The 21369-nt window shown below is 41.3% G+C and overlaps 1 protein-coding gene across 1 annotated transcript in view; it reads right to left on the reverse strand.

Moving 5' to 3' along the window:
* Positions 1 to 21369, reverse strand: part of LOC137332823 (X-linked interleukin-1 receptor accessory protein-like 2) — a 248240-nt gene that overhangs the window by 186618 nt on the left and 40253 nt on the right. Inside the window, exon 2 of the mRNA XM_067996754.1 lies at positions 2952 to 3231. Within this exon, the coding sequence (XP_067852855.1) occupies positions 2952 to 3231 (280 nt within the window). The remainder of the gene's footprint in view (positions 1 to 2951; positions 3232 to 21369) is intronic.

Genomic DNA, 21369 nt, shown 5'->3' on the forward strand with positions numbered 1-21369 from the left:
TTCCAGATTTTTGCTAATATTTAGACACTGTTCACATATTACCAAAGGAGTAATTAAGGAGATTCTACACATTACCATGGTCACAGGTTCAAATTATGTAATAGTTAAGCTGTAACATATAGAACACAAGTCATAGAAATGAGAGCCATTGTAGTAGCTGGGTGTCTCGTCAGAAACATGTGGCTCAGTTCCTCTTCTCCCAAGAGGAAACATCTTCTATTGATCAAAGCACAGACAATCAAAGTCACTGAAAGCCATAGAGGAGTCTATGGCCTGCTCATCTGCTCTTAAGTTGGTGGAGAATATTGGTGAGATGAATGAAAGGAAGGAAAAATAGTCAATTAAAATATAACAAATCAGTTAGTGTCCTTAAGAAAGATAGCTACATCATGACTTGTGTTTGTACTCCTCATGTACCCGCCCCCCATCCCCCCCCCCCACGCATTGTTTTTGAAAGGAGACAGTACAGGTGGAATGTCGTCAATGGCTAATTTATATAATGGGGGTGGGTGGAATAATAGTTTATACAATCATATGAACAGTAAGATAACTCCTTTGCTTCCAGACTTCTGTGTTGAAAGTGCACTCCAAACTCATAGTTCAGAAGTAATACGGATCTAGAAAAACATGTTAACCTTGCAAGGTTATAATCAAGTTTATGTTCATACTGATATTCAGTAATATGACAAATTTTTGTTACAACAAATTTGCATTATATTCTCTCAACTGCATCACTGACTGTACAGCATTCATAGTCCTATGAATTCCACAACATTTAAGAGATTCAATCTTGAGTCATAATAATGCAAGCTAAAACCAAAAATAATTCCACGTGTATGATATGGGATTCATTGTCCAGACATGCAATATGTCCTGTGTCATCATGTTACATTTCAATTCATGGCTTCTATTTACATCATAACAAGAAATGTGATGTTTGACTTGGGAGAATAAAAGGTAAAAAGAAAATGCGATGGGTGTAGTGAGGTCCCAAACTCTTCGTAACACCCTTAACAATTCTTTACCACTGGCTCTCAGACATAATAGGAACTTATCTTTATCGAATGAATATCCAGGATATATTATCTGCAGTAGCTTCCTACTATGGTCATTGCACCTACTAATTACTAATGGTCAACAACTACAGCAACATATGTGAGACTGACACTAAATATGAAACTCCTGTCAAAATGTTTAATTTAATAGCCTGCTACAGATTGCACTATGTATTCAAATTAATTTTCAGATTTCCAACAGACCAACATGAAAAAAACATAAATTGAAAATGTCTGCATCTTCCGGGTATGGGAACATGTCCTTAAGGCATAGAAAAATGACCAACATATCTGTAGAGTGTGAAACATGTTAATTCACCAATCAAAAACCACTATCTCATTAAAAAGCCACGAATTCTTAAAACAAGACCCCATTCACTAAAAATAAATCAATCAAATCTTTGAAAATGTTCTTTCAGCGGCCATATTGGTTTCCCGCCCACTGTAATATAGAACTCTAGTTTAAAAAATAATAAAGAACATATAAAAAGTGCAATGATTCAGAAAGAAATGACAAAACTAATTCTTCCAATCACTCCAATAACTTTCCTTTACAACTTTCCCGACCTATGCCTTAGGATTGTCAAAAATTACATGCTGCTCCCTTCCCAGACCGCCCACACTTCACCTAACTTTTCTTTTTTTGTTACTCCCTAATTTTTTGGATCCCTTATGCATGCACCTAAAGCCCAGCATTAGAAACATACCCAACTTTCTAAGACACAATTATTTTCATTCATTGCCCAATATGCTGGAAACTGCATATCCTTATTACAAAGCCCGCTCTTAGGTTCTGAGGTTGACACCCAGCTTAAATGGACCTATGCTCCCTGAATATGGCAGCAAGAAACCCAATCCCAATTATTACGACAGTCCCGTTGTGAACTAAATGGCTGACGGGCCCACCAGGCCCAACACTGACAATCCTAGAAATGGATTCGGCTAGGTTCATGTCAGCTCAGACTATGAAAGTCACAAGTCTCTGGCCGCTTCAGTAACTATTAGTAAAGAGAAATATAGAGAGAAACCAAGATAGAGAAACACAAGAGAGAAACATAGAAAAAATATAGAGATAAAGAAGTAAATTAATTGACAAATAGATAGAGAAAAATGGAGATAGAAATATTCGGGACGTGTTACCTGCAAGAGCCACCTACTGTGGTCATTACATCTACTAATTATTAATGGTCAACAGCTGCAACAATATTTGTGGGATTGACACTAAATATGAAACTCCTGTCAAAATATTGCTACAGATTGCACTATGTATTCAAATATATTTTCAGATTTCCAACAGACCAAAGGCTGAAAAAAACCTGATACATCTTATTTCTCTTTGCATCCAGAGGACATGGCTTTCAGCGTAGAAAAGTGATCAACATTCCAGGGAAGTTAGCTGCAATCAGGGCTGTGTCAGGAAGCTGGAGGTCAGTGGGAGACTAGGCCAAGTCAGGAGGGCAGCATGACTTTGGACACCCAGCAGCAGGCAGGGTCAGAGCACAGACTACGCATAAGCAATGCCACAGGAGATATACCGGCACGCTTTATATACAGCCTTTTCCCACTGCCCCACTGAATCTCTTAGAAGCATGAGTAACGTAATTATACCTCTGGAACAAGATTTTCTCTCTGTCTTTTCACTTTATTAACATCATATCTGCGTGATTTTACAGGAAACTCCAACTTTACATTAGTATCAAGGCATTTCACATCCGTTCAAGTAGTGTTCAAATTAAAGTTTGACTGCCTTCCAGATATTTTAGCCTATTCTCTACTTGTATGCTGCATCAATTAATTTTTTTCACATCACCAGACAGCTTGAAATTGTAGTGTGATAACTAAAACAATGTAGCTTTTCTTATGGGTTGAAAACATATTTTACAAATTTCCTCTTACCTTAATACGCAAGTGTAGAATCCGTTGTCCTGCAACTCTGCTGAATGGAACCAAATTGAATCCTCCTCTTTGCTTATTCTGCGTCCAGCAAATATAATTGGTTCTTCTGAGTCTCCTTGCCCATTATTTTTATACCACATTAGGCTGAGTCCTGAATTCTGCGCCATGCTGTAGTTAGTCCTGATGTATCCATAGAACAGTGCACATTTCACACGCACAGGCTCACCTGCCAGCACCATGTATTTTTTGAGATCCACAGACCAGTCAATGCAAACATCAACTGCAATGAAGGAATAAAAATTAAAAGAAAAATGCATTAGTCACTACATTTTATTTGTCCATCAACTGTACTCAACAGATGACTGAATCAGAAGGGTATGTGACTGAGATTAAGATGCCCATCATTATGGATTTGTAAACTTTGGTGACAGTACCCTTTTTACATTGCTGAATGTGGAGATAGTTTTGTGCATACTTTCTGTGCACATAAACAAACAAAAGCATGATAATTTCAAGAATGCAAACATGCAAGTATTGAGCAATGTATGGAACACTCTGTCAGAAGCCCTTCAAAATTCTATAGCAAACATTGTAAAGTATATGGCAAAATATGTTGTTTTTACAATAATTTTGTCAATTAAGATGTATTTTAACAATAAGAAATAAAATACTTAGATGATCATTTATTTAACAACTTGCTTTTCACCATTTGAGCTCTCATTTTCTGTTCATCTTCTCTCCGTAGCAATGACTACATGCATTTACATAACACTCTGAGGATGCTGATCAGGGGACCGTTGGTGACTGACCAGATGTGAGGTAGGATGTCACACTCTGAGTCAAGCAGAACATGGAAGTCGTGCATCAGTTTGTTTAGCTCGAGCATGCAGCCTGGGAGGCTTCAGAATCAGAGCCATGTGAGTGCTGGCAGGTAATTTAAATAATGACTTGTTTGCTGAAGTTGAGTTGAAGGAAAGTTCAGCTCATTCATACAATGTCAGATGGACAGTCAGATCGTATAGAACAACCTTACAGATGATGGTTATTTTCTTTCACATGTTAAAAACACCAACATGGACAAACTGTCAAATGTCTTTGTAATCTAGAAAGCCATGTAGGGTGGTTTCATCTGCACAAAGCAGAAACTTTCACTATTTTGACTTCCACATCCTGTACCCCTCAGAGATATGAAACTGCCCTTTAATGCTTCATTTATGCCATAAAATAGAGGAGTGAGCAACAATGTTATTTTGGCTTGCGAAAAGGAAAATTCCACAGCACATTGGAATTACTTGAAAAAATGCCACCTCAAATGCCAACAATCATGAATGTAACTTAACGTTGAAATCACAACTGGTTAGGTTAAAGTACAAAACCAAATTCTAATGGGCCATTACGTACATGTAAAGAATCATTTAATCCCTTCCTAGAGATAAGAACAAATATTGACAATGAAAATAAACTCTTAGTTTCACCTCAAGCCTTTTTGCTTTTGTGCTGTATGATTCTATGATTTAAAAATCAATCATCATCGAGTTACATCGAAACTACAGCACAGAAACAGGCCATTCGGCCAACTGGTCTATGCCTCCGTTTATGCTCCACACAACCCTCCTCCCATCCTAATCATCTAACCCTATCATGATGTCCTTCTATTCCTTTCTCCCTCATGTGATTATCTAGCTTCCCCTTAAATGCATCTCTGCTATTTGCTTCAACTATTCCGTGTGGTAGCACGTTCCACATTCTTACCACTCTTTGGGTAAAGAAGTTTCTCCTGAATTCTCTATTGGATTTATCAGCGACTATTTTATATGTATGACCTCTAATTACCTGCAGTTTTGGGCCTTCTCGCCTCCTCTCACCTGGCGTGAAGGAGAAGGACCGGGAATCCCGGCCCCCAGGGGCTAAAATCGCAAAACTTTTCAAAATGGAGGCCCGCAGCCTCTTTGAAAGATTTTAGTGACCAACCCGCCTCCTGAGAGTGGGTTGGTCGCCCGCCCCTCGTCCCACCCCGGTGAAAACCGGAAATGGGCGGGTTGGAGGCAGGACTGAAATTGTTGCAATTTTCAATGCCACCCCCCTGCCCCCAATCCACCCATTTTTCACTGTTAAAATCCTGCCCAGGGTATCAATAGATTTTTTTCAGCTTTTTCGCTGAAAGCATCACTACATGCCACAAATGATGCACCAGGTTTTTATAGAGACATGGATATTCCTGCAAAGGAGGAGGCCATGTCAATTTTTTTTTTATTCGTTCATGGGATGTGGGCATCGCTGGCGAGGCCGGCATTTATTGTCCCATCCCTAATTGCCCTTAAGAAGTTGGTGGTGAGCCGCCTTCTTGAACCGCTGCAGTCCATGTGGTGAAGGTTCTCCCACAGTGCTGTTAGGAAGGGAGTTCCAGGATTTTGACCCAGCGACGATGAAGGAACGGCAATATATTTCCAAGTTGGGATGGTGTGTGACTTGGAGGGGAACATGCAGGTGGTGTTGTTCCCATGTGCCTGATGCCCTTGTCCTTCTAGATGGTAGAAGTTGTGGGTTTGGGAGGTGCTGTTGAAGAAGCCTTGACGAGTTGCTGCAGTGCATCCTGTGGATGGTACACACTGCAGCCACAGTGCGCCGATGGTGGAGGGAGTGAATATTTAGGGTGGTGGATTGGGTGCCAATCAAGCAGGCTGCTTTGTCCTGAATGGTGTCGAGCTTCTTGAGTGTTGTTGGAGCTACACTCATCCAGGCAAGTGGAGAGTATTCCATCACACTCCTGACTTGTGCCTTGTAGATGGTGGAAAGGCTTTGGGGAGTCAGGAGGTGAGTCACTCGCCACAGAATACCCAGCCTCTGACCTGCTCTCGTAGCCACAGTATCTATGTGGCTGGTCCAGTTAATTTTCTGGTCAATGGTGACCCCCAGGATGTTGATGGTGGGGGATTTAGCTATGGTAATACGTTGAATGTCAAAGGGAGGTGGTTAGACTTTCTCTTGTTGGAGATGGTCATTGCCTGGCACTTTTCTGGTGTGAATGTTACTTGCCACTTATCAGCCCAAGCCTGGATGCTAGCTACAGAATGAAACCATCTGCTCTAATCCCATTTTCATGCCTTTCCCTGCACCTTTAATATTTTTCTCCTTCAAGTGTTTTTTCTAACTCTTGCTTAAATGCTGTGGTTGGCTTAGTTTTAATAACCACTTGCAATAATGCATTCCGAATTCAAATACACCTTCGTGTGAAAGCTTTTTCAAACATTTCCCAACTCTAAATTTATTTCCCACCTTGTTATTGATTCATCAGCCAGTGGCAATCTTATCTTACTGCTTACTCTCTGAAACCCTTTCTAAACTTTGAATACTTCCATCAGATCCCCTTAACTTTTTCACCTGAGTGAATACAGCTTACCACCATAACCATATCCTCTTATTCATGCTAGTGAATGCTTTTCCATGGCTCCAATGTCCTTTCTATCATGAGGTGCCTTAAGCTGCGCAGAATACTCTAACTCTACCAAATCGAAATCTTGTACAGATTCATCACCGCTTCCTTGCTCTTGTAATCGATGTCTCTACATGGAAAATCAAGAACACTTTTATGGCTTTTGGCACCTGCAATCCTAATTTAAAAATCTGTGAGTCTGTACCATTAGAGCTCTCTGTCTCTCCACTCCATTGAGAATTTTAGCACTTGGGTTATACATTTCCATTTTCTATTCTTCTTCCCAAAATGTACTACTTCACATTTATCTTTATTGAATTGCATTTGGCATATATCTAAACACTCTACACAGTGTCAGCTTGGCTCAGTAGTAACACTCTCACCTCTGAGGTCATGGGTTCAAGCCCACTGCAGGACTTTCGCACAGAGTCTAGGTTGACACTTCATTGCAGTAGTGTAGGACAGATCACAAATTAACGGTGGTTGTTATTCTTGGATAGATATTCGACCTTGTCTCTAAACTTTCTTTGAGTTTTCTGGAAGTTAAGTGAAGCTCCCTCCTCACATGCACGACCTTCCAAACTCCAAATTTACTCAAAAGCTCATCCTTATTATCTAACTCTGATGACGATTTCAGTGTTGACCCATTTCGTGGAATCAAGGGAGTGGCCATCGAGGAATTCAGAATGTGGATGTATAGTTGGTCATGCATAATGGAAATGCAAAGAGGTGAAATCATGGGGTAGACATATAAATATTTGTACAGCTGAGAAGCAGAGTCCAATTGTTTTGTGTGAAATTTGGCTGCTTATGGTATGTTAAATGTTGCATTATACTGCAGCCTTGAAGTCTAAAAATGGGACTGTTCAGAAATAGTCCCATATGAGATAACGTTCAACGTAAGTTATTCAACATCATTCTCAGTGCAGAAACTACACGTCTAAATGTTATTATACATTATTATGTATTTCCAACAATCATGACCTCCTTTAGCTGCTCTGACATTATGCAATTAGACATTGTCCCTCTGATTGATATCACAAAATGTTTAATGCTCAAAATGAGCCTTCAATAATTCATGTAAGAAACAGTCACACATGCAATTTTATTACACATTTTCTCTAAATGTTTTCACAGAAATTCTTACTCAGGATTTAATATGAAAGTTGTAGCTGCAAAGGGTTATAAGGACTTACACATGGATTCTTCTCAAATAAGTAATTATATTATAAATGCCGCTCAAAAGGAACAATGTTATAAAGCAACTGAACAGTAAAATCTGTAAGCAATTGAGTACTGCTTTGTCAACCATAAAACGCAAGGAACACCATTAGTACCTGAAGGAGTTGGCTGAAGCTTCTAAGCCATTGAAGAAAACAATATCAACGACACTAATCAATCCATTTGTAGCCACCCTTAAAGACTACAAATTTAGCCTTTGTGGGTTGTAATTATGAAGGAATTTGGGGGGTGCTTAAAGAAAGAGACAAAGTTGATCAATAATATTGCATAATATGAGAACAAATTAGTTTGAACTGAATATTAATTAAATGGGAGTTTAACTGGAGAATCACCTTATTAAATTCAGCTGTTTCCCTTCCCTAATTATTTTTCTCTTCTATAAGCAATGTTGCTTTTATCTGATGTTGAGACGAATAGTGATAATCTCTGCCACATTACTGTTTTCCGCTCCAGCTCCTTCACGATCGACCCCTGTAGCACCTGGGTGAATCACAAGGGAGGATGAACACCCACGTCGTACTTTTCTGACTGGGATTAAGGGAAAACATTCCCACAAGAACCATTGTTATGTTAGCTTTTTTAAAAAATAGTTTATGCATGAAACTGGAATCTTGAATTTCTTGCTCATATATTTTACTTCAAATAGGCATAGTCAGTGCTGGCTATTTGCAATTAATAGATATAACCTTTACAGTTTCATATCATAGGTTAGTATGTGTGGCTACGTTTATCTGATTAGACAGTCTACTGAGTAAAATAAAAGATTCCATGGTTAACTAACTGGTAGTCATTCATAAAAGGCATAGTGTACAATCAGTTCATTTTCTGCAGCACTCTCCAAATTGATATCTGTTAGAATGGAATGATCTTTACATAAAATAATTGATCATCTTTGTCATGTGAATCATACAACTCCCCAATGTTGCTTGAAATAGTACTCACACCTAAAAGTTTAAAATTTCTATAATAAATTTACCATTTGAAAATCATTTACATATATGATTTTAACTTGAATACTGCCAGTGAATATCTGCTTTTGGATTACATAGCTGATATTATTGTACTATAACAGATGGAAATCAATCATATTTCTAAAAAGACTGAGTTGACAAATTACAGCTAATTCAAAATGCCATGGCTTATGTCCTCACCTGCACGAAGGCCCGTACTCCCATTGCCCCTCCTCTCCAAGCTCCCCACGCTCTGTATACCCCATATGTCCTCACTTTCAAATCTGATGTGATGCTGTCCCAACATCGTATAAGATATGCGATTTGAGAACCTTTTCATTCAATCATCTGACGAAGGAGATAATCTCCGAAAGCTTGTGATTTTAAAATAAATTTGTTAGACTATAACCTGGTGTTGTAAGATTCCTTACATCAAATCCCTCCACAGTCTTGTTCCATTCTATCCTAACGACCTCCTCCACCCACTCTCCGCTTCTGTGACACTGGCATACTCCTTGTTCCATGCTCTCTCAGACTAAACTCCAGCCCTCTGAAACTCTCTCCACTTTGCCATATTCCTCCCCACTTTCACAAATTTCTTCAGAACCCTTCCCAACAGCCCTCTTATCTTCCTTGTTTTCTGATTTTTCTTCCTGCTCAGCATCCATTATGTAAAGCACTTTGCGATTTCTCTCTGTACATGAGGTGCGCGATAGAAATGTAAGTTGCTTTAACTAGCCCCTCCTGCGTACCTTTTCCCGTCTAGGCTTGATCATGTGCCCCCCTCTTGGATTTATGGCAATCTTCAACATATAAATCGGGGCTCAACTTATCAACTCCCTTTGGAATCTTTAATAATATCTCCCCTGAGTCTCTTTTCCAGAGTAAACAATCCCAGGCACTCTGTCCAAATGCATATTTAGTGTTTTATGGCACGATGACCAGTACATTGTAAAGCTTAGCATATTCTTCAGATGTATGTTCTGGCTACATGCACACACATTCTGTTCATTTGTCTGGACATTGAAAGTGTTGAATCTACTACCACAGTCATGTCCCTTTCTAACTCTCTTTTGGTAAATTCACTTTTAATTATCGCACACATTTTTTTGGCCCACTATGCCATGCTTCATATTTTTCAGTGTTAAGAAGTAACGTTAGCAAGGCTACCGCCACATGAACTGAAACTTGGTAAGTTCTGAGAGCAGATCAAGACTTGGAAAAATTGTATTAGGGCACCAACAGGCAAGAAAGAGGTATTCCATAGTCTAATACATGCTACAACAAACATAGCTCAGCAGGTTATGATTAGTGTTGTCTGGGAGAGAGTTCCACAGAAATAGAAGTGATTTCCAAAGCTTCACTACGGGCATGCCGGACTGATGATAATATTTTGATCTGCACCGATAGTAGTTCCTTGCATATCTGCACAAAAATGGTGTCTGGCTTAAGTATCAGTAACTCCTGGTACTACTCCAGTCATGAAGCCTGACAGGTTAGCTACATCCTATCAACTCTATAGACCATGAGAAGGGCACTGAGAAGGCTAGTTTTGATTACAGATGCTGGTTTGTATAGCTGTGTCCAAGGCACAGGATGTATTATATCTGCAATCAGTCAAATAGGCTACAAGATTCGGTTTTTTTTGACAAATGAAGCAAAGTTATTCTGACAGATTCCCATCTTGCAACCTACATTCTACCTTGTTTTCAGATCTGTCCATGGCTTTGCTCTATCATACTTCAGCCACCACTTCTAACCTTATATACCCACGCATACTCCTTTAACATCAGGTTACTCCGAGTCACCCGCTCGATCTGCTTCAGCCACAACACTCCTGTCTTCTGGAACTTTCTCTCTTCATCCCTTTTTACTATCACTTGCTTCTCTGCTTTGAAAAGCCCTAACCCTCTCCAGTTTCTTTTTCCTTACTAGTTGGGTCTCCTCTGTTTTTCTTCTACAATGTGAAGCGCTTTGAAGCATCTTCCTGTACATACGGAGCTCAATGAAAATGTAAGCTGTAGTTGTATTTGTCCAGACACCTTTACCACTTGTTTGTCCCAGTATATTTGCTATAACCATATCAACAGAATATTTCGAATTAAATAGAACTAATACCCTTTCAGAGTAGAATTAGATGACCATTCTGACAATTATTCCAATAGAATTATACCTTTCATAACCGCAGGATGTCCCAAAGCATTTCATAGCCAATTAAGTACTTTTGAAATGTAGTCACTGTTGCAATGTAGCGAAGCACGGCAATTAATTTGCACACAGCAAGGTCCCACAAACAGCAGTAAGATAAATGACCAGATAATCTGCTTTTTCAATGATGTTGGTTAAAGGAAACTGGAAGAATTCCCTTGCTCCTCGGCCAGTAGTGCTGTGCAATCTTTTACATCCATCTGAGAGAGCAAACTGGGCCTCGTTTTAATGTCTCATCCGAAAGATGGCATCTCTGACAGAGCAGCACTCGATCGGGGCTACGCTGAAGTGTCAGCCTAGGTTATGCGCTGAAGTCTCTGGAGTGGGGCTTGAACCCGTGACCTTCTGACTCAGAAGGTAAGACTGAGCCGAGACTGATACAAAAATAAAAACAGAAAATGCATTGCCGACCAATCAGCATCTGTGGAGAGAAAATGGGTTAATGTTTCAGGTACAATGAAGTTTTGATGAATGTTTATACTGAAATGTTAGCCTGTCTTTTCTCCTTACTGATGCTGACAGACATTCCCGTGGAGCGCTATTATGATAAAACAATGAGCACCCATTTATCATGATGCAATGTCTGCTTCATTTGGGGAAGTCATTTGTCTAGTTTGGCTGCTCACCTGATATGCCACAAAAGTACAGCATCTCAGTGAGACTTTTTGGCATTTCTAGAAGTATCCAGGGATATTGCTGTAACTTTGTGTTGGCCATTGATAGAATCATCTCATTTCTTAACCATACAAGATTACAGCACAGAAAGAGGTCACTCAGTGTTCTGATGGCTCTTTGCTAGGTTAATCTAAAACTAATCCTGCTCTTTTCACCTATTCTTGTATCTTCCTCTAAATTCAAATATTTATCTAATTTTCCCTTAAAAGAGGCAATGGTCTTAGCTTCAACCACTTCCTGCAGCAAAGCATTCAATGCTACAACAACCATCTGCATAAAAGAAATCTTCCAACCTCTCTCCTCACTCTCCCAGTGATCATTTTAAATTAGTGATTCCATCATCACCGACTCCCCCAACTAGAGGTAGCAGTTTTTCCCTTTCGCTCTATTAAAACTCTTCATAATTTTAAAAATCTCAATTAAATCTCCTCTTAGCCTTTTCTGCTCTAACGGAAATAGTCCCCATGATGTGGAGATGCCGGTGATGGACTGGGGTTGACAAATGTAAAGAATCTTACAACACCAGGTTATAGTCCAACAGTTTTATTTGAAAATCACAAGCTTTCGGAGATTATCTCCTTCGTCAGGTGAGTGTGGGATTCCTTGAATGTTTCGCATTTATAGTCAGAGAACAATACCTGGTGATTACAGATAATCTTTCCAACTGCCCGTTGTCAAGGCAATCAAAGTGTTCAGACAGAGAGATGTTACCTACAGGACCACTGAATGTACAAACAGCCAGAACAAAAGACAGAGAGAGAGAGAGAGGGAGAAACATCCGAAAGGAAGAGAAAGACAGAGAATGACCCGTTGTATTAAAAACAGATAACTTTTATTCGCTGGTGGGGTTACGTGTAGCGTGACATGAACCCAAGATCCCGGTTGAGGCCGTCCTCATGGGTGCGGAACTTGGCTATCAATTTCTGCTCGACGATTTTGCGTTGTCGTGTGTCTCGAAGGCCGCCTTGGAGAACGCTTACCCGAAGATCGGTGGCTGAATGTCCTTGACTGCTGAAGTGTTCCCCGACTGGGAGGGAACCCTCCTGTCTGGCGATTGTTGCGCAGTGTCCATTCATCCGTTGTCGCAGTGTCTGCATGGTCTCGCCAACGTACCATGCTCCGGGGCATCCTTTCCTGCAACGTATGAGGTAGACAACGTTGGCCGAGTCACAGGAGTATGAACCATGCACCTGGTGGGTGGTGTCCTCTTGTGTGATGGTGGTATCTGTGTCGATGATTTGGCATGTCTTGCATGTTGAAGGCTGCGGAGAACATGGCGTAGTTTCTCCGCGCCGGGGAAGTACTGGACAACGAAGGGTACTCTGTTGGTTTCGTCTCGTGTTAGTCTTCTGAGGAGGTCTATGCGATTTTTCGCTGTGGCCCGTCGGAACTGTCGATCAACGAGTCGAGCATAATATCCCGTTCTTACGAGGGCGTCTTTCAGCTTCTGTAGGTGTCCATCGCGTTCCTCCTCGTCTGAGCAGATCCTGTGTATTCGCAGGGCCTGTCCATGGGGGATGGCCTCTTTGACGTGGTTAGGGTGGAAGCTGGAAAAGTGGAGCATCGTGAGGTTGTCCGTGGGCTTGCGGTAGGGTGAGGTGCTGAGGTGCCCGTCTTTGATGGAGATTCGTGTGTCCAAGAAAGAAACCGATTCTGAGGAGTAGTCCATGGTGAGCTTGATGGTGGGATGGAACATGTTGATGTTATCGTGTAGTCTCTTCAGTGATTCTTCGCCGTGGGTCCATAGAAAGAAGATGTCGTCGATGTATCTGGTGTATAGCGTTGGTTGGAGGTCCTGTGCAGTGAAGAAGTCGTGCTCGAACTTGTGCATGAAAATGTTGGCGTATTGGGGTGCGAATTTGGTCCCCATGGCTGTTCCATGTGTTTGGGTAAAGAACTGGTTATCGAAGGTGAAGACATTACAGAAGTTTTGAAGAAATAGTCCCAGTATCTTAAGTCTCTCCTCATCAATACTGTTCCCCATACCTGGTGAATTCTTGCTATTTCCAAGGCTTTAATGTCCTTTCTATAATGAAGTGTCCAAAACTGCATAACGTACTCAGTGTTTCCTCAGGTCACCTCTGTTTTTTTTTTGCCGATCACCTTAAATCTGTGTCCTCTGATTACTGACCCTTCTGCCACTGAGAACAGTTTCTCCTTATTTATTCGTTCATGATTTTGAACACCTCTATCAAATCTCCCCTTAACCTTCTCTGTTCTAAGGAGAATAACCCCAGCTTCTCCAGTCTCTCCACATAACTGAAGTCCCTCATCCCTGGTACCGTTCTAGTAAATCTCTTCTGCACCCTCTCTAAGGTCTTGACACCCTTCCTAAAGTGCGGTGCCCAGAATTGAACACAATACTCCAGCTGAGGCCTGACCAGTGTTTTATAAAGGTTTAGCATAACTTGCTTGCTTTTGTACTCTATGCCTCTATTAATAAAGCCCAGGATTCCATATGTTTTTTTTAAAACAACCTTCTCATGTACACCCCCAGGTCTCTTTGTTCCTGCACCCCCTTTAAAATTGTACCATTTAGTTTATATTGCCTCTCCTCATTTTTCGTAACAAAATGTATCACTTCATACTTCTCTACGTTAAATTTCATCTGCCCTGTGTCTGCCCATTTCATCATAGCATCATAGTATCATATGGGGTATAGCACAGGAGGAGGCCATTCTGCCCATTGTGCCTGTGCCAGCACTTTGAAAGAGCTTTCCATTTAGTGCCATTCCCCTGCTCTTTCCCCACAGTCCTGTAATTTTTTTCCCTTCAAGTATTTATCCAATTCACTTTTGAAAGTTACTATTGAATTTGCTTCCACCGCCCTTTGAGGGAGTGCATTCCAGATCAGAACCAATCTGTCTGTGTTCTCCTGAAGTCTGTTACTATTTTCCACATTGTTAACTACATTTCCAAGTTTTGGGTCATCAAATTATGCACTGTATACCCAAGTCCAAATCATTAATATATACCAAAAAGAACAATGGTCCCAATATTGACCCCTGGGGAACACCACTGTATACTTCCCTCCAATCTGAAAAACTACCATTCACCTCTACTGTCAGCTTTTTGTCCCTTAGCCAATTTTGTATCCATGCTGCCATTGTCCCTTTAATCCCATGGGCTTTTAATTTTGCTAACAAGTCTATTATATGTTACTTTATCAAATGCCTTTTGGAAGTCCATGTACACAACATCAACCGCACGACCCTCATCAACCCTTCACGTTACGTTATCAAAGAACACAGTCAAGTTCGTCAAACATGATTTTCCTTTAACAAATATATTCTGACTTAAATTTATTAGCCCATACTTTTCCAAGTCCCAATTAATTTTGTCCTGGATTATTGTCTCTAAAAGCTTCCCGACCACCGACGTTAGGCTGACTGACCTGTATTTGCCGGGTTTATCCCGCTCCGCTTTTTTGAACAGGGGTGTAACATTTGCAATCCTCCAGTCCTCCGACACCATCCCCATTTCTAAGGAGGATTGGAAGATTGTGGCCAGAGCCTCTGCAATTTCTTACTTCCCTCAGTAACTTAAGATGCATCCCATCTGGACTGGGTGACTTTTTTACTTTGAGTACTGCTAATCTTTTAACTACCTCCTCTTTATCCATTTTTATCCAATCCAATATCGCTACTACCTCCTCTCTTACTGCTATATTGGCAGCATCCTCTTCCCTAGTGAAGACTGATGCAATGTATTCATTTAGTGTTTCAGCCGTGCCCTCTGTCTCCACCAGATGATCTTTTTTGTCCCTAATCAGTCCCACCCTTCCTTTCACTACCCTTTTACCATTTATATATTTATAAAATACTTTTGTGTTCCTTTTTATATTAGCTGCTGATCTATTCTCAAATTCTCTCTTTGCCCTCTTACCCTCTTATTCCCTTCTTTAGATCTCCTCTGTACTTTCTGTATTCAGCCTGGTTCTCTACGGTATTATGAACCTTACATTCATCATAAGCCTCCTTTTTCTGTTTCATTTTAATCTCTGTCTTTAGTCATCCAGGGAGCTCTAGCTTTGAATGCCCTTCCTTTCCCCCTCATAGGGATGTGTCTACTCTGTACGCCAACCAACTCCTCCTTGAAGACCACCCATTGTTCAATTACTGTTCTGACTACTAATTTTTGATTCCAATCAACCTGGGCAAGATCTCTTTTCAACTTACTAAAATTTGCCCTCCTCCAGTTAAGTATTTTCACATTTGATTGTTCCTTGTCCTTTTCCATGACTATTCTAAACCTAATGATATTATGATCACTGTTCCCCAAATGCTCCCCCATGGAAATATGCTCCATCTGCCCCACTTTATTCCCCCGAACTAGATCCAGCACTGCTTCCTTCCTCGTTGGGCTGGGAACATACTGTTCCAGAAAGTTCTCCTGTACACATTTCAGGAATTCCTCCCCCCTTTGCTCTTTACACTCTTACTGTCCCAGTCTATATTGGGATAACTGAAGTCCCCCATTATCACTACTCTATAGTTCTTGCATCTTTCCGTAATTTGCCTGAAAATTTGCTCCTCTATCTCCTTCCCACTATCTGGTGGCCAAAGTATAAACCTAGTAGTGTATTGGCTCCTCTATTATTCCTTAATTAATTCTAACCAAATAGATTGTGTCTTTGACCCCTCAACTATGTCATCCCTTTCCAATGCTATAATAGTTTATTTGATCAATACTGCTACCCCCCTCCTTTATTTCCTTCCCTATCTTTCCTGAATACCTTGTAACCAGGAATATTAAATACCCAATCCTTCCCTTCTTTGAGCCAAGTCTATATTATTGCCATTATATCATAGTCTCATTTGGTGACTTAAGCCTGCAGTTCACCAACATTATTTACCACACTACATGCATTTATGAACATGCACTCCAAACTCATCTTAGATTGTCTCGTGTTTTCCCCCTGTCTGATTTCTCCTATTTCTGAACACTTGTTCCTCCCAGTCCTCTGTGCATCTTATTTCTCCTCTCTAATGTTTCATCCTGGTGCCCAGTCCTCTGCCAAATTAGGTTAAACCCTCCCCCGCAGCACGAGTTAACTTCCCCCACGAGGACATTGGTCCCAGCTCTGTTGAGATGCTGGGACCAATTAGTTGAGAACCATGCAATTAAATACCTTTGGGTGGTGAAATTAATTTTCCACACTGACACTCTCAAGCCACCTACACATTGGACTGACTATCTGAGCAAATCAGATTACCACCTCAACCATGTTGCAATAATAATGATCTGATTTGGTCTCCGAGCGTTGACTTTATCCATCAGAATCTGTGCAGCAATTCAGAATATAGATTCTGTTTAGTCCATGCCAATGCTACTGCTAACCAATGTGCAACTTCAGTCTCAACTTACACTTGATAGCTTGTTTATTATTTTCGGACGGACGAGTTGCACCTCAACAGAGCTGGGACCAATGTCCTCGCGAGGAGTTTCACTAGTGCTGTGGGGTGGGGGGTGGGCGCCAGGATGTAGTATTGGAAAGGAGAAACAAGGTGCACAAAGGATTGGGAGAGACAAGAGATAGCACAAGAGAAATATTACGGTATTAGGTGGGATCAGACTAAGAGAGAATACGAGAAGGTCTAAGATAGGTTTACAGTGCATGTGTGTCAACGCACAAAGTGTGGTCAACAAGGTTGGTGAGCTGCAGGCGCAATTAGCCACATGGTAAAATGATGTCATGGCGATAACGGAATTCTGGCTCAAAAAAGGGCAGGATTGGGTATTAAATATTCCTGGATACAAGGTGTTCAGGAAAGGTAGGGAAGGAAAGAAAGTTGGGTGGGGGGTGGCAGTATTGATTAAGGAGAATGTTGCAGTGCTGGCGAGAGAGGAAGTCCTGGAGGGGTCAAGGACAGAATCTATTTGGTTAGAGTTAAGAAACCATAGAGGTGCCATTGCACTACTGGATGTATTCTATAGGCCACCAACTAGTGGGAAGGATATAGAGGAACACATTTGCAGGGAAATTACAGAGAGGTGCAAGAACCATAGAGCAATGACAATGGGGGACTTCAATTATCCTAATATAGACTGGGATAGTAATAGTATAAAGGGCAAAGAGGGGGAAGAATTTCTGAAGTGTGTTCAGGAGAACTTCCTTGATCAGTACGTGTCCGGCCCAATGAGGAAGGAGGTATTGCCAGATCTGGGTCTGAGAAATGAGGTGGGCCAAGTGGAGCAAATGTCAGTAGGGGAACATTTTGGGAACAGTGATTATAGTATTATAAGGTTTAGATTAGTTATGGAAAAGGACAAGAAGCAATCTAGAGTAAAAATTGGAGTAGGGCCAATTTCAGTGGGTTGAGAACAGATCTGGCCTGGATAAATTGGAATCAAAGATTGACAGGTAAAATTGTAATCGAACAATGGGCGGCCTTTAAAGAGGAGAAGGTTCGGGTACCGTCTAGGTACATTCCCACGAGGGAGAAAGGTAGGGCAATTAAAGCCAGAGCTCCCTGGATGATGAAAGAGATAGAGATTAAGATGAAGCAGAAAAAAAGGGGCGCATGACAGATGTCAGGTTGAAAATACAAGTGAGAACCAGGCTGAATATAGAAAGTTCAGAGGGGAAGTGAAAAATGAAATAAGAGGGGCAAAGATAGAACATGAGAATGGACTGGTAACTAACATAAAAGGGAATCCAAAAGTCTTCTATAGCCATGTAAATAGTGAATGGGTAGTAAGAGGAGGGGTGGGGCCAATTAGCGACCAAAAAGGAGATCTATTCATGGAGGCAGAGGGCATGGCCGAGGTACTAAATGAGTACTTTGCATCTGTCTTTACCAAGAAGATGCTGTCAAAGTCACAGTAAAAGAGGAGGTAGTTGAGATACTGGATGGGCTAAAAATTGAAAAAAGAGGAGGTATTAGAAAGGCTAGCTGTACATAAAGAAGATAAGTCACTATTACTTTATTCATTACCCTCACAGTACCTGAGGAGTCAGAGGTGGAGAGAAAGCTCGGGAGACATCAGCTTCTGGCTCCAGAGTCTGTGGGCTCAAATTTCTGGGTATCATGTGCTGAAAAAGATGCTAGGTGAGCATCACACTCACATGGAGGCACTGAGGACCACCTCAAGGGATCTGAGACAGATGGCAGGGGTCACAGCGAAGTCTAATGCCATCATCAGTACCAATATCCGAGAAGGGTCAGCACATTAGAGGACAATCTGGAGTGGATGGTGGCACCATCAACATCTGCATCCATCCCCACCCCTCCAGACCAGTCAGTTCATCCACAGTGGATGATCTGGCCAATAGCCTTCAAGCCTTGGGGGACTCTTTATAAGTAATGATTGAAAGTGACTTCCAAGTGCTGCGAGGTGACATCTCTTGAGGATCAAAGTGACACCATCAGGTTTGCCCTCCCGATGTTCGGTGAGCACTCAGATCCAGGACCCAGCACTAGTGACATTGCTCGAGTCTGTTTCCTTGGTGCCATCTTCCCTCCTGACCTTTTCAGATCCCTGCTCATGTAGGGTGTGAGGATGGAGAACTGCAGCGGTGACGCAGCCTGTTAAAGAGTCCTCTCAGGATTCAGAAGCCCTGAAACAGGGCTCATGATACCATGAGGCTCACGGCACCATAGTGCAATCAAGCTCACTGGCATCCCTGGTTTTGAGTTGTTACCTTGTTGAATTACCAGGGTAGGTTTAAGAACAGCACAAGAGGTACCAGGGTTAGGCAGAGTGGTAATAAGAAACATTGCTGCAAAGATATAAGTGCACAACAAAACCACTTTGTGATATGAAGTCCAGTGTTCTCAAGTCAATCTGTTCTTTTGTATTTGTGAGGATATTTGGAGGTTAATTTGCAATGGGGAATAGTGTTCATTCTGTGCTTCTTTACTGAACTATGGCTCACTTAAGCCGACCTCTTCTGAGACACCCATGAGGGAACAGCATGATCTGTAGGTTCTGGTAGAAGGGTACCTTCCAGTTGGTCTTATTTTCCTTTGTCTTTTGTGCCTCTATCATTTCCTTTTCCTCCTGCTCCTGTTCTGCTTCCAATATTAGAACATGATTGGTAAGGCCTCTCATGAGCCTCCTGGAAAGGGCTCTGTGACAGAAGAGCGGGAAGCAAAGGATTTCCCTGCCTGAAACTGCCGAAAGGCAGCTTGTAGAATGCTTTCTCAGTGGCACAGCAGAGAAAATATTTTCCTGGTTGCTTCAGTCAAAGCTGATGTTTCAGACAAACTGTGTGAACTCAGCCGTTCAAAGCCTGTGAACTCAGCTGCTTCCTGCTTTGACAAGTCATGCAGATAACGTACCCTGCTTTGCTGCAGGCTTAACTTAAATCAGGTGCAATTCTAGTGTAAATGGCAGAACTCCTGGGACGGTAGCTTTTGCTCTCATTTTCCTGTTATTACTTAGGGGGCGGCCGCATATTCTGCCAGCAGCCAATTCTACCGGAATTTACAGTATATTTGAAAATGACAGTAATCCTGGTGTATCTGACTGACCCCCCAAAGTCCAGTCCCCTAAATTCCAAATCAATTCCTATTAAGGAGGCTTTTCTAACATTACTCCTTTATTCTTCCACAAATGTAAAGCTAGTCGTCAGATAAGCAATTTGACTCTCGCCGCCAATCTCTCTCCTTTGCAACTTTTCTTGTTCCTTTTGTTTTATTTTCCTACAGTGACTATACTTCAAAAGCATTTCATTGGCTGTAAAACACTTTGGGACATCCTGAGGTCAAAAACGTGCCATATAAATGCAAATCTTCCTTTACTTCCTACATTGCTATGGTTAGAACTACACCATTTAACACCAAAAAAATTTTCAAAATTTCAGGCCCATTTCTCTACTTCCCCCTTTCCATAAAAATGTCAGAACTATGGTGCTCCTTTCCACACACCAGTTCACCAGGATTTGAGGCTTTTTCCTGAGGGCCTTAACAACCTAACAGATAGAAAGAACCACAGCCATGCAGAAGAAAAACACTGATTCACGGACATCTCATAATACATAGAAAAAAAAACATGCTGCTTTTATTTGCATACGGATTGTACATGGAAAATAAGTCAATTGACCATGTAGTCCATTATGTACCACAGAAGTGGTTCAGAAATGACAGCCAGTAGTTGGTGAATTCTCAGATTCCTCTAACACTACCTCTTAGAGGCTGTCTCATTTGCGAATGCTCACTTAAATTCAGGATGGCATTTGGGGCATTATGCTCACACCACATTTGGGCATGGTTTGAAGAGAACAGCAAAGCAACAATATGCATTTTGGAAGGAAGAATGGGTGAGGCAATATAACCGAGATGGTACAATTTTAAAGGTGTTGCACGAACAGAGAGACTTGGGGGTTTACATACGCAAATCTTTGAAGTTGGCAAGACAAGTTGGTAAGGCTGTTAAAAAGGCTTTATAAACAGAGGCATAGAGGACAAAAGCAAGGAGTTATGCTCAACCTTTATAAATCACTGGTTAGGCCTTAGCTGGACTATCATGTCCAATTCTGGGCACCACATTTTAGGAAGGATGTCAAGGCCTTTGAGAGGGTGCAGAAGAGATTTACTAGAATGGTGCCAGGGATGAGACACTTCAGTTATGTGGAGAGACTGGAGAAGCTGGGATCGCTCTCCTTAGAGCAGAGGAGGTTACGGAGAGATTTAATAGAGGTGTTCAAAATTATGAAAGGTTTTGATAGAGTAGATAGGGAGAAATTGTTTCCAGTGGCAGGAGGGTCGATAACCAGAGGTCACAAATATAAAACAATTGGCAAATGAACCAAGGGGGAGACAAGGAGATTTTTTTCCTACGCAGCAAATTATGATTTGAAATGCACTGCCTGACAGGGTGGTGGAAGCAGATTCAAGAGTAACTTTCAAAAGGGAACTGGATAAATACATGAAAAGAAAAAATTTGCAGGGCTATGGAGAAAAAG

The sequence above is a fragment of the Heptranchias perlo genome, chromosome 15 (genome assembly GCF_035084215.1).
Source record: "Heptranchias perlo isolate sHepPer1 chromosome 15, sHepPer1.hap1, whole genome shotgun sequence".
Classification (NCBI taxonomy): domain Eukaryota; kingdom Metazoa; phylum Chordata; class Chondrichthyes; order Hexanchiformes; family Hexanchidae; genus Heptranchias; species Heptranchias perlo.